This window comes from Tachysurus fulvidraco, chromosome 6, assembly GCF_022655615.1.
Source record: "Tachysurus fulvidraco isolate hzauxx_2018 chromosome 6, HZAU_PFXX_2.0, whole genome shotgun sequence".
Lineage (NCBI taxonomy): Eukaryota > Metazoa > Chordata > Actinopteri > Siluriformes > Bagridae > Tachysurus > Tachysurus fulvidraco.
This window is the reverse complement of record NC_062523.1, coordinates 2,903,149-2,918,148: the sequence shown is the minus strand read 5'-3', so window position 1 is coordinate 2,918,148 and position 15,000 is coordinate 2,903,149. Positions and strand designations below refer to the sequence as shown.

The following is a 15,000-nucleotide window of genomic DNA, read 5'->3' as shown; positions in this document are numbered from 1 at the left end:
ACCAAAAAGTTAATAGTTACGTATTATAGTTACTATAGTTTAGTAATAGTTACTATATCCGTTTATAGTTACGTATAAAATTGTGGCGTGTCCCTGAAACAGAACAAATTTAATTTATAGCAGCTGTAAACATTTACTCACAGCCCTTTGTTTCTTTCTTAATAATTTAATAATTTTTAACGAAGTTTAACCTCCATTTCTTACCTCAGGCTTGACCATTAGAGATAAATATTATTTAAAATTTTATACTTTATCATTTCAATTCATAATTGTTATATTCCTGTAAAGCTGCTTTCCATCAGTGTCCATTGTTTAAAGTGCTATACTGTACATATAAAATTCATTTGAACTGACTATGGGGGCACGGTGGCTTAGCGGTTAGCACTTTCGCCTCACACCTCTGGGGTTGGGGGTTCGATTTCCGTCTCCACCTTGTGTGTGTGGAGTTTGCATGTTCTCTCCGTGCCTCGGGGGTTTCCTCCGGGTACTCCGGTTTCCTCCCCCGGTCCAAAGACATGCATGGTAGATTGATTGGCATCTCTGGAAAATTGTCCGTAGTGTGTGAGTGTGTGAGTGAATGAGAGTGTGTGTGTGTGCCCTGTGATGGGTTGGCACTCCATCCAGGGTGTATCCTGCCTCGATGCCCGATGACGCCTGAGATAGACACAGGCTCCCCGTGACCTGAGTAGTTCGGATAAGCGGTAGAAAATGAGTGAGAGAGTGAGTGAGTGAATTGACTATATATTATTCAGTGTAGGACCTAACATAGAAAATTGTTAGATATAGAAAGCAATTTATTGTTAAACATTTAAACTTTAGAATTTTTATCCTGTTTCCATACTTTCGTAAAGCTGTTTTGATACAATGTCAATTGTTATAAGCACTAGATAAATGAAATGAATTGAATTGAATTGAATATACACTCGCACTTCCTGCTCCTTGCTATCAAGCTGTATCTCATGTCACCTTGAGCCCGTTCACATGGAACCTCATCGTCCTCTCTGTTTAAACTCCGGGAAACGTAAAAACCTTAGCGCTCACAGCATAAAATGTTTCCTGATTGCTTACATAAACTCCTTGATCTATTAGTATCGGTATCAAGGAGTATCGTGCACTTAAAACTAGTCGTGAAAACAAGTTTCTGATGCGTCTTTTGTTCAGGGTTGCGTTTAGACGTTCATGTCTTTAACCCATGCTCGCTCTCTCAGCTTACTTACTCATGTTGCTACCCAGCTAAAATGAATGCTAACTAACGCACAGAGCTGTTGTGAAATTCTAAACCACAGGCAAAAAGCATGAGGTTAGAACACACTCGTGGAAAAATCGGTATAAATAATCCTACATGCTCACTTTGATTATTAATAAATAGGTTTTGGCATCTTAGAAGACAAACTACTGAACATTTTGCTCGCTAACTCTTTTTTAATCCGTCGCTAAAACGTCGCTCATGTTTAAACATTTATAGTCGATTAGCTCAGAGGGATTTGGTACGTTTCTCGAATTAGACCACGCTACTGCCTGTTCATAAAGCGTGAATTGCATTAGGTTTAAGTTGTATTGAGGTGTAGGTCAGAGGAAGAGCAGCTACGCATGAAGAAGAAAAAAAAAAGGAGCGTAGGTTTGAAATGTTTTCTCAGGGACACTATCCCAGGAATCCTCCAGAACCTGTTCTGGATGTTTCATGTGTCGCTATAGTGAGTTCATCAGAACTTCAAGCTCAGATTTAAGATTTTGGCTTTCAAATTCATACAGCTGCTGAGGGAAAAAAAAAGAGTTACCTACATTAGCATCTCTAGACACGTTTAGATCTTATCTGGTTCTGGATTTTCTACATGATTGCCATGGGAAAGATGAAATTAGGCCAGTAACAAGGTTTGAGATTTAAAAACAAAAGAGACTTCCCGTATTTTAGATGGAAGGAGTGAGCTTCGAAACCCTGGCACGACGCGTTACCGCGTAAAGCAGCCGAACGACATTTAAGTGTTGTACGAGACTGCTCTTTAAAGCATGTGTGGTAAGCCAGATTCTGCAAAAAAAGGACAGCAAAGGGGCTACGCTGTTATGAGCTAACACTTTCTCATCCCACTACTCTATTTATAAATGGACCAACGATGCATTCTGAGAATGTGTTTCGATAGTGGTTAGCACTCAGAGTGAAAACCAACATCTCATGCTTTTCCAGCTAGGGGTGGAACCATGTCATAAAACAAAACAACAAAAAAAAACTTTGTACAGTGACTACAGTGCAGCAAGGCTTTGTACTTCTGTGCTTCACATTCGCAACATCAATTATATGAAATTTCTTAAAGCACTACTGCGTAACCAGGGTGGAGGGTCGTTCTTAGTCTATGTGTCATGTTTGTTCCTCATTATTATTATTATTATTATTATTATTATTATTATTATTATTATTATTATTATTATTATTATTATTATTATTATTATTATTAATGACCAGGAGAGTTAAACTCATTTTGTCCAAAACAATCAACAACAACAAAAAAATCATATTAATTTTTAACATTTACAGCATTCGGTAGACGCCCTTATCCAAGCCGACTTATATTTAATCTCATTTTTAAATTAAAAGAGTAATTGAGGGTTAAGAGCTTTGGTCAGGGGCCGAGCAGTGGACCTGGGATTCAAACTCACAACCAACTATTATCCATTCTATTATTTAACACCGATAGGCAATAAAAGTATATGAACTTCCAAGGAAAGAAGAAGCTTCAAATGTATTTAAGGGACCTATTTTTGACATCTGATGCTAAGAAAGAAATCCGATTAATTAAGTTGTACTACGATCGTAGAGTACGTGCGTTAGTATTCGTATTCCATCCAATATAAAAATCTTAGACGTGCAGACCACATGCTCAGTACCTCTGTGTGTAAAGGAACCACAAAGGCTACATGCTATACTGTATCTGACGATTATATTTCCATTTAAGGTTATGCTTCAAGAAGTGTTCTTATATCATATGGTCTAAAGCGGATCTTTTGTGTACTGGTGCAATCATAACTTCCTTCTATTGGGTTTCTCAAAAAAAAATAAAGTAATAAATGCTTGCATTACCACTCCTTGAGAAAGTTCTTGGTAACAACTGCTGTCCTATATCTCAGAACCCGGTTTTTAAGGGCGTTTTCCCATCAGTTTGTCGAGGTTCTAAATAAGAGCGAAAATGATACTTTTAGTTTGTTTGGCTTTTGGGTTTGTTTCCCAATGTGTTAATTAATTGTGTCATTTATTCTTCAGAAGAGTCGTTAAACCGAATGTGCGATTTTGTGTATCGGACCTTAAACTGCGATTATTCGCTTTATCGCGCTACTTTGTTTATCCGAATTTTCGCAACACGTTCCTGCACCATTCCAGCTGTGTGCTTTGGCTCAGTTTGTGTCCCATCCCAAACCACAAGAATGTTCCTTCATTTCAACTGATTCGATTCAGAGTCGAATCGCTTTCTTACTCATTTCACAAGAAGCTAGTTTTCATGGAAGCGGATCGAGAGCACTTGACTCAAACAGGTTATTTTGGTCCGAGTGTTACTGATGTGTTTTGTCACAGAGAGGGAAATTTTATCAGGCTAAACACTCTAACCACCCCTTTAAGTAGTGAAACTGTTGATGTGCTCATGTGCATTGAATAATGCAATAACTATTAATATAATTATATACACAGTATATTATTCAATTGTAGTTAAAATGTCTCAAAATAAGGGGGCACGGGAGCTTAGTGGTTAGCACGTTTAGCACTCACACCTCCAGGGTTGGGGGGTTCGATTCCCACCTCTGCCTTGTGTGTGTGGCGGGAGTAAACCGGAGTACCCGGAGGAAACCCCCGAGGCACGGGGAGAACATGCAAACCATGGTAGGTTGATTGGCATCTCTGGAAAATTGTCCATATTGTGTGAGTGCCCTGTGATGGGTTGGCACTCCGTCCAGGGTGTATCCTGTGCGAGGCTCCCCGTGACCCAAGAAGTTCGGATAAGCGGTATCAAAATGAATGAATGAATGATTGCCCCAAAATATGGGTGTTTAGGTCTTTTCAAGATGCATGTTCTTGGATTTTTCCCTTTAATTGAATCCCTCTATTGAAGGAAATATCTAAGAAACTCTGTTTGTTCATAAACTTTTGACTGATCATAGTGGTGTTAATGAAGAATCAGATGTTTGGCAGCATTGATTTTAAAAGTTCATCAGAATCTACAGTTCTAACTTCTTCTAGTCACACAATTGAAGACGTTGGTTTGTTTTTCTTGCCTGCAGGTGATCGTCCATTCCAGTGCAGTCAGTGCGGAGTTTCCTTCACTCAAAAAGGAAACCTGCTGAGACACATCAAGCTCCACACGGGCGAGAAACCCTTTAAGTGCCCGTTCTGCAGCTACGCCTGTCGCCGCCGTGACGCTCTCACTGGACACCTGCGCACTCACTCTGGTACGTCTCTCTTTTTTACCTTAATTCACTTCTTACAAGTTTTACTAAACTATTCTGGCTGTTTGAGGTTTCGCTTAGTTCTGGGCTCGGGCTTTGAGGTGAGGTAACCCAGTTTTCCACCTTAACCCAGTTTCTGTGCTCTAAGTAGCTTAGCAGAAGTTGCCTACTAAAAGAAGGTCAAGGTGAAGATGTTTTCCTCCTCCACTGATCAGAGGGGCATCGTCTTTTTTCATTATCTTTTAACTCTTGCATTCACCTCTTACAAGACTGAGATGGATAGTCTGTTCCCATGCAATGGAATGTATGAAAAAATACCATAAACCCAGTCAGGATTGTGGGATATCTTTTGTATATTCCAGAAATTTCTGAAGAAGTTCTCGAAGGGTTCACCTGAGGGACGTACCACAGCACCAGAGTTTTTTGTTAAGACCCTAAGATTTGAATATTATCACATATACTTACTTCTGTCATTCTGTTTACTTGTACTCAAGTGGTATACCAGGCTAGGGGCTTTGGTAAATCAGTGGCAAAAGTATTAGGCTACTTATTAGAGGGTTGTAAGTTCAAATCCCCGGACCACCAACCTGTGTCTTTTGGTTCCTCGAGTGGTATACCAGGCTAGGGGCATTGGTAAGTCAGTGGCAAAAGTATTAGGCTACTTATTGGAGGGTTGTAAATTCATATCCCCACACCACCAACCTGTTTCTTTTAGGCCCTCGAGTGGTATACCAAGCTAGGGGCATTGGTAAGTCAGTGGCGAAAGTATTAGGCTACTTATTGGAGGGTTGTAAGTTCAAATCCGCACACCACCAACCTGTGTCTTTTGGGCCCTCGAGTGGTATACCAGGCTAGGGGCATTGGTAAGTCAGTGGCAAAAGTATTAGGCTACTTATTGGAGGGTTGTAAGTTCAAATCCCCACACCACCAACCTGTGTCTTTTGGGCCCTCGAGTGGTATACCAGGCTAGGGGCATTGGTAAGTCAGTGGCAAAAGTATTAGGCTACTTATTGGAGGGTTGTAAGCTCAAATCCCCACACCACCAACCTGTGACTGTTGGGTTCTCGAGCCTTTAACTCTCAATGAACCCTTTAACACATGTGGCACCATCCCGTCTTTATTGTAAGCCATTTTGGATAAAATAATCAACCAAATGAAGTAAATGAGATCGTGAATTTCTCACCGGATTTCGATCAAGTGTCGTCAGTAGACTATTAGGCCACACCGGCCTGGACCATCAGTCTGAATCCCTATTGGAGAGGTTAGTACTGTAAGAAAAGAAAACACAAGACTAGGGTTGCTTCGAAATAATAGTTAAACAAAGTGCTTTGTAAAGACTGATGGTAGGCCATCAGTTTTTGATGATAGTCAGTAACTCAGATGGTCAGGTGGTTACTTCACCAACTGGATACCAGGACAGAGAGTCTTGATAGAGACTTGAAGAGATTCTCTTCTGCTTATGTGATGGTGGATTCAGTCAAGCAATGCCAGAGCCTCAAATGGAGCTTGGTGCAGTGCAGGATGTAATAAGTGCTTTAAGGTAGTTGGGGCTTATCCATTACCACAGGAAGCCAACTGAGCAAACGTAGAAATGAAGTGGTTTCAGAGGTTAAAGACACGTTGTGCTGCTCATTAAAGTTGCAGGTTTTGGATGGAGCATAGAAACAACCCATCCAGGAGCAAGTTGCAGCAGTCTCTATTAACCCTTGTATGGTGTTCGGGTCTGTGGGACTCATAATCATAAACATCGATAGTTTTGAAAAACTTTGATTCCTTGTAAATTTGTTGATTTTTTTCCACTCATAACTTGATGAAATTTGATTTTCTTTTTTTTTATTACATTTTATTAAAAAACAACAAAAAAAACGAGTAGCACTTTAATTAAAAGATGTGATGTAATAAATGTAAAGGGCAAATATTAACCCTATATGCTGTTTACAGTATATCGCTTGTAATTGGGAGGAAGTAAAGATCTGTAGAGTATTTTAACATCAAATTTTTGATTGTGTTGAATTAAAAACCCAAAAATGCAGCGGGTCAAATAGACCCACGAACACCGGCTGGGTAACAAAAATACGAACAACATACAAGGGTTAAAAAGACATGGAACTTTACAAGCACCTGAATGACCTCTGTGGATAGAAACGGATGAGTCCTGCTGACATTGTGAAGGAGAAACCTGCATGGTCGATTTGAACTAGAACTTAGAGTTCTTTACAGAGATGACAAGGTCTTGATAAAACCTTGCATAACTAGACATATATAACAGCTTAGTTTTACTTGGATAGAGTATCAGCTGATACTATCAGCATTCATGACATGATGTTTGACAGACATACTGAGACATCCATGTCTGATCTAATTCTGATCGAATAATATAAACGTAATCATTCTTACACTAAAGACATTTGACTCATTCACACCGGCTTAAAGCCAGTCTTGCAGATTCTCCAAGAAACTCCTTCCTAGAGATTCGTAAACGTTCTTGTTACCCAGTTCTTAATTAAATTAATCTTCACCCTTATATGTACTTTGTCTATAATGGCAATGAATCTATCGTTCTGTCACACTGTCATGGTGTGTGTGTGTGTGTGTGTGTGTGTGTGTGTGTGTGTGTGTGTGTGTGTGTGTGTGTGTGTGTGTGTGTGTGTGTGTGTGTGACAGAGCTGTAAGTTCTCACTATATAGTGTGAGTCATTTCAGTGTGGAAGAAGGTGAACACTTCAGAGTGACCAAACCACTGTTTTTTTTTTTTTGTAGAAGTGTGTGTATTTCGATTTGTGTGTATGTGTGTTTGTGTGTTTGTGTGTGTGTGTGTGTGTGTGTGTGTGTGTGTGTGTGTGTTTGTCTTTGTGTGTTTTTGTGTGTGTGTCTGTTTGTGTTTGTGTGTGTGTGTGTGTGTGTGTGTGTATCCTCTACAGTATGTGTGTGTTTGTGTGTGTGTATGTGTGTTTTTGTGTGGGCGTGTGTGTGTGTTTGTGTGGGCTTGTGTGTATGTGTGTGTTTGTCTGTTTGTGTGTGTGTGTTTGAGTGGGCATGTGTGTGTGTGTTTGTGTGTGTATGTGTATGTGTGTGTGTGTGTGTGTGTGTGTGTGTGTCCACTCGGTGGTTAGGCCACTCAGGACAAACTCTTCCTGTTGCCTTTGAGACAGAGAACCACGAGAGGAAACTTTCTTCCACTTGTGCTGTTTTCTGTTTTCTCACTGCAACCCTTCCTCTCCTCTCTTCCACACTCTCTTACACTCTGTTCTTTTCTTTCGCTTTCTCTCCCCATTTAGTGTACATTCTCTCTCTCTCTCTCTCTCTCTCTCTCTCTCTCTCTCTCTCTCTCTCTCTCTCTCTCTCTCTCCTCCATCTCTCTTGCACTCTCCACTCTCTCTCTTTGTCATTCATTTGCTCTCAATTTCTTACATACCATTTTCTTTCTCATCATATCTTTTCTCCAAGCTAAGCTTTCTTTCTCTCCATTTTTTCCATCTTTTCTTTTTTTATCAATTCTTTTCCTGTCTCCTTTTTTATTACTATCTCTATACTATTACTTTTTTGTCCAATTTCCTCTTTAATATCTCTCTCTCTCTCTCTCTCTCTCTCTCTCTCTCTCTCTCTCTCTCTCTCTCTCTCTCTCTCTCTCTCTCTCTCTTACACACACACACACACGCACACACACATCATTGTTTGTCATCATTCTCCCCTCTCTATTTTTCTTATTTTTTTTTCTTCATTTTCTCTCTCTTTTTCTCTTTCTTTCTTTCTTCTTTTTTTCTCTCAAACCACTTATTTTTTCTTTTCTGTTGACTCTTTTGTCTCTCTTCCTATAATCTCTCCATAACTCTCTTTGTTATTCCTCTTCTCTCTTTTTCTGGGCTTCTCTCTCTCTCTCTCTCTCTCTCTCTCTCTCTCTCTCTCTCTCTCTCTCTCTCTCTCTCTCTCTTTCATAACCCTTTCTCTTAATTCATTTCTATGTTTTCTAGATTTCTTTCTCTGTTTCCCATATCATTTTTTTACATTTTTTATCTTTTTTCCTCTCTTTTTTCACCCTCTCTCCTTTTTTCTGTCTCTCTTCTACTCCACTTTCTGTTGTTTCAATCTTTTTCTCTCCTTCTTGTTCTCTCTTCTTTTCTATACTCATGCTTTTTCTATCATTACCATTTCTTCTCTTTTCTCCCTCATCTTTTCACAGCTTCCATTTTCCCCATTGCTCAGTCACCCTCTTTTCGTATCCTCTTCTTCTCTCCCTCCTCTTATTCTGTCGTTCTTCCTCTACTCATCCTGGCTTTCTCTGTCTGACTCTCCTTCCTCTTCACCAGGTTTTCTTCCCCACTTTTTTCTTATTCTTTCCTTTTTTCTTCTATTTATCCCTTTTTTCTCTTTCTCCTCTTTTTTTCATTTTCTTTCACTCTTTCACTCTTAATACAGTCTCCTCCTCCTTATTCTGTCTTCGCCTGTTGATCCTCCCCATTCTTTTTTCTCTTTTCTTTTACTTTCTTTTTCTTTCTCTCTGTTTTTTATCACTCATCACCATTCTCTTTTTTCTCTATAACCCTCTCTCCCTTTCTCTTCCTCAGTCATTCTGTATAGTCGCTTTACCTCACTCAATCAATGCATTAATCTATCGTTCTGTCACCCTTTCATGGTGTGTGTGCATGTATGTGTGTGTGTGTGTGTGTGTGTGTTTGGTGGGGGCTCATCGGATACCTGAAGCTCAAGACACACTTGTTGCGGGTCACAGGGAGAGCAGGAGCGCTCTATCTCTCTCTTCATTTTTTGCTGTTTTTTTTGTCTTCTCTCATTTCCTGTTATTTAGCGCTAATCGCTCCGAGCACCTGGGATTCGTCGGGTTTCTAGGCCAGGCAGTTAATATGTCACATTTCTGTACTCGCTCTCTTCAGCTGCTGAATTATTGATTGTGCTTTTTTTCTTTTTGAGAACACATCAAAAGAGATATTTTATCCTGTCTTTTCTTACGGTTAAAATAAATAAATAGATGTATTTTGTCCAAAAACACGGAGTTCTTTAACCCCCTCAGAAAGACACCACATTCAGAACTGCAGATGTGGTTTCAGGCTTAAATCCCATGACACGATGCAGCCGCCAGCTCAGTCTCATACGCTTAGGCGTCTCAGACGGGGAGACGGAGTGAGAGAAAAGGACACCATTGTCCTGATCCTTCCTCATCAGCCCTGTGCCACCTGCACATCACAGGAATGTCAGGAACTCAGGGCAGGTCCGACCGCATGTTGTGCAATAAGGACGTTCCACCTCGGACAAAAGAGAGAAAGAGAGATAGAGACGTAAAAGACATACGGTCAGACAGACGGTGATCTCGATAGCCGACGATTGAGACAGAGACAGACAAATACCAACAGACAGACAAAGAAAGACACAACAGGAGAGCCAGACACAGAGAGAGAAGTGGCAGACAGACAGACAGATAGAAAGACAGACAGGGATCTACATAGAAATTGAAAGAGAGTGTGAGAGAACAGGCAGAAAAAGAGAGAGAGGACAGAAGGGAGAAGAAAGACAGGGAGAGAGATTGACAGAAAAGGAGCTGAGAGAGAAAGAGACAGTCAGACAGACAGTGATCTAGACAGAAAACAAATGAAAGTGAGAGAGACAGACAGAGAACGAGAGATAAAGGACAGAAGGAAGAAGAAAGGTTGGAAAAGAGACAGAAGTGCCAAGAGAGAAAAAGTGCTGAGAGAGAGAGAAAGAGAGAGAGAGACAGAGAGAGACACAGAGAGAGAGAGACTTTTAAAGGTCTTTTATTTTGAAACGGTTTTAAGAAACCTTGAGAAAAAACACCTTTAGAAGTTACATATTATTTTATAAATTTTTGCCTGCTATAAAAGTGCTAAAGCCGAAAGAATTCAGGTAACCGGTGTGTCAAACTAAACTGCGTATAAGACTTTAAATTTGGCTTTTACTAGCGCAGTTTGCTAGTAGCGGTCGCCTCGTCCTCCAAGTTTGGCTCGAGAACCACTGAATATTGTTTTGAGATATACGTTGGCCTAAATATATTTAGCCCATTTATAACCTATACTTCTGCACCAGTTTTGGAGTAGTGATAACATATCACACCGTCTTCTGAGTCGTAATGAAAGTGTGCTGTAGATTCCTCGCTGCTGGTGGGGTCACTGTGTGCGACATAATTGTTTGTAGCCACAGCCTATGGATCAGAGTACTATCCATACTATAGAGTACTATAGATCAGAGTACTATCCATACTATAGAGTACTATAGATCAGAGTACTATCCATACTATAGAGTACTATAGATCCGAGTACTATCCATACTATAGAGTACTATAGATCCGAGTACTATCCATACTATAGAGTACTATAGATCCGAGTACTATCCATACTATAGAGTACTATAGATCCGAGTACTGTCCATACTATAGAATACTATAGATCCGAGTACTGTCCATACTATAGAGTACTATAGATCCGAGTACTATCCATACTATAGAGTACTATAGATCCGAGTACTATCCATACTATAGAGTACTATAGATCCGAGTACTGTCCATACTATAGAGTACTATAGATCCAGAGTACTATCTATACTATAGAGTACTATAGATCAGAGTACTGTCCATACTATAGAGTACTATAGATCCGAGTACTATCCATACTATAGAGTACTATAGATCAGAGTACTATCCATACTATAGAGTACTATAGATCCGAGTACTATCCATACTATAGAGTACTATAGATCCGAGTACTATCCATACTATAGAGTACTATAGATCCGAGTACTATCCATACTATAGAGTACTATAGATCCGAGTACTATCCATACTATAGAGTACTATAGATCCAGAGTACTATCTATACTATAGAGTACTATAGATCAGAGTACTGTCCATACTATAGAGTACTATAGATCCGAGTACTATCCATACTATAGAGTACTATAGATCCGAGTACTATCCATACTATAGAGTACTATAGATCCGAGTACTATCCATACTATAGAGTACTATAGATCAGAGTACTATCCATACTATAGAGTACTATAGATCCGAGTACTATCCATACTATAGAGTACTATAGATCCGAGTACTATCCATACTATAGAGTACTATAGATCCGAGTACTATCCATACTATAGAGTACTATAGATCCGAGTACTGTCCATACTATAGAATACTATAGATCCGAGTACTGTCCATACTATAGAGTACTATAGATCCGAGTACTATCCATACTATAGAGTACTATAGATCCGAGTACTATCCATACTATAGAGTACTATAGATCCGAGTACTGTCCATACTATAGAATACTATAGATCCGAGTACTATCCATACTATAGAGTACTATAGATCAGAGTACTATCCATACTATAGAGTACTATAGATCCGAGTACTATCCATACTATAGAGTACTATAGATCCGAGTACTATCCATACTATAGAGTACTATAGATCCGAGTACTATCCATACTATAGAGTACTATAGATCCAGAGTACTATCTATACTATAGAGTACTATAGATCAGAGTACTGTCCATACTATAGAGTACTATAGATCCGAGTACTATCCATACTATAGAGTACTATAGATCCGAGTACTATCCATACTATAGAGTACTATAGATCCGAGTACTGTCCATACTATAGAGTACTATAGATCCGAGTACTATCCATACTATAGAGTACTATAGATCAGAGTACTATCCATACTATAGAGTACTATAGATCCGAGTACTATCCATACTATAGAGTACTATAGATCCGAGTACTATCCATACTATAGAGTACTATAGATCCGAGTACTATCTATACTATAGAGTACTATAGATCTGAGTACTATCCATACTATAGAGTACTATAGATCCGAGTACTATCTATACTATAGAGTACTATAGATCCGAGTACTATCCATACTATAGAGTACTATAGATCAGAGTACTATCTATACTATAGAGTACTATAGATCCGAGTACTATCCATACTATAGAGTACTATAGATCAGAGTACTATCCAGACTATAGAGTACTATAGATCCGAGTACTATCCATACTATAGAGTACTATAGATCAGAGTACTTTTCTATTGGTGGTATGTATAGGGACCTCCACCATCCTCTTGGGGAATAGTCCTCTGGGGCAACACCTCTGATCTACATAACTCCCTCATCGCAACTAGAGACCTTCTAAGTTTCACTTACACATATTTTGTATATCGCTTTTTTTGACGCCTTCTCAAAAGTGATCCGTCGTGACATCTGAAAGTCAAACAGCGCATATGACTCCCTTTGAAGATCGTACACCTATTCTGTGAGAAAGAGAACTGGGAAAGGACGCTAACCTCCTCTAGATCCTCGCCCCATCCCATGCATTTCTTCTGCGACTAACAAAGAATAAAATATCCATTCTTGTAAGATTTGGAACTCAGTATGACTGATTGTTGTGTGTTATTGTGTGCAAACACTGATTGAGCTTGTTGGCTAAGCATTTTGATATCTCCTTATTTAGGGGAAGTGATGTTGTACAGCTCACTGGAAGCTTTCCAGTGTTACACAGTTCCTAAAAGACCCCAGAAATGTTTGTAAAAAATTTTTTTTGGCAGTACGTTTGGGGGACAACATTAATGAGGCCAGAAGGTTTGGACATGTTCAGAGGAGGGAGAATGAGTATATCGGTAGGAGAATGTTGGACATGGAGCTGCCAGGCAGGAGGCGAAGAGGAAGGCCAAAGAGGAGATATATGGATGTAATTAATGAGGATATGAAGCTAGTAACATGTCACACAGGTCTAAAAGTCCTAAAATTCCCTAGAAGTGTTTGTAAAATTTGTTTGTCAGTCTGCTATTCCTGGTGATCACCTAGCTGCTACGTAGTTGGTGGGTTTACTGTAGTTAGTTCTTGTACATCTTGGGTTGTTTCCGGGACGTTCGGTGGGTAATGTGAGTAAATTTGGGGGAAGTCGTGGCCTAATGGTTAGAGTCTGACTCCTAACCCGAAGGTTGTGGGTTCGAGTCTCGGGCCGGCCACGATTGAGGTGCCCTTGAGCAAGGCACCGAATCCCCCCCCCAACTGCTCCCCGGGCGCCGCAGCATAAATGGCTGCCCACTGCTCAGGGTGTGTGTTCACGGTGTGTGTGTGTTCACTGCTGTGTGTGTGCACTTTGGATGGGTTAAATGCAGAGAACGAATTCTGAGTATGGGTCACCGTACTTAGCCGTACGTCACGTCACTTTAAATCCTTAAGCAGCTCCTCCCTGTAGGAGTCCCTGATGGGTCACAAACCTCTGCACTGTAGACTTTAGTGTAGAAAGTGATTGCTGTATTTCAGTCATCGTCCATCGTTATAGTTCCATCTTCATTTCTTAGGTGCAACATTTGGTTTGGATACGAAAAGGAAGAAAAAACCCTGGAGGTGTTCAAGTCTTTGATAAGAGAGGAACTCGATCGTATGACGGCTGCTTTGGCCCGAAACATAAAGCTTTTCTCTTGCTTTATCCTGATGTATCAAGTTCAAGTGGGGTTTTTTTTATCGTTTCTGAAACGTGTACTGTATATTTTGGACAAAAGAAAAAAAATAATTTGCATTTTTCCCACCTCCCACCATGAAGCCAAGCTGTTAAAACTATTTTTCCTGTTTTTCCACTTGTCCAAAAAAACACCCTGAAATTTTCACAAAAAACTTGATCCTGGAGCAGTTTGGTGTTAAGACACAAGTATAATATATTATTTTACGCTTTGGACGTGATGATCTGAGAACCCAGTGGAGTATATGGCTGGGTGGAAAACTATTTTTGTCTGATTCTGTGACATAAGTTCTGTCCATATATCAGTAGCTCTGACCCATTTGTACTGTTCGGTCTCAGGGTTTTTTTTTCCCACCTTAGCTCTACTTTTGCCCACCTTTGCCCACCTTTGCCCACCTTAGCTTTACTTTTGCCCACCTTTGCCCACCTTAGCTCTACTTTTGCCCACCTTTGCCCACCTTAGCTTTACTTTTGCCCACCTTAGCTCTACTTTTGCCCACCTTTGCCCACCTTAGCTGTACTTTTGCCCACCTTTGCCCACCTTAGCTTTACTTTTGCCCACCTTTGCCCACCTTAGCTCTACCTTTGCCCACCTTTGCCCACCTTAGCTCTACCTTTGCCCACCTTTGCCCACCTTAGCTTTACTTTTTCCCACCTTTGCCCACCTTATCTCTACCTTTGCCCACCTTTGCCCACCTTAGCTTTACTTTTGCCCACCTTTGCCCACCTTATCTCTACCTTTGCCCACCTTTTCCCACCTTATCTCTACCTTTGCCCACCTTTGCCCACCTTAGCTTTACTTTTGCCCACCTTTGCCCACCTTAGCTCTACCTTTGCCCACCTTTGCCCACCTTAGCTTTACTTTTGCCCACCTTTGCCCACCTTAGCTTTACTTTTGCCTACCTTTGCTCTACTTTTTCTTCTGGATGTTTGTACTTCTAAGATACTTTTGGTTATTTGACTTTCCCTGTTTTTCTTATCGATTTGTTCAGTATTGATTTGTTTGTTTTTTCTATTCTGCTTTGTAACGTTACTTAAAGTACGAATGTACATTTAAATTTATGGCATTTGG

The 15,000-nt window shown here is 40.1% G+C and overlaps 1 protein-coding gene across 7 annotated transcripts in view; it reads left to right on the top strand.

Moving 5' to 3' along the window:
• ikzf2 (IKAROS family zinc finger 2) overlaps positions 1-15,000 on the top strand; it is a 55,500-nt gene that overhangs the window by 27,289 nt on the left and 13,211 nt on the right. For all 7 annotated transcript variants that reach the window (XM_027144461.2, XM_027144466.2, XM_027144463.2 and 4 more), the window contains one exon: positions 4,264-4,431. In XM_027144461.2, coding sequence (XP_027000262.1) covers positions 4,264-4,431 — 168 coding nt within the window. The remainder of the gene's footprint in view (positions 1-4,263; positions 4,432-15,000) is intronic.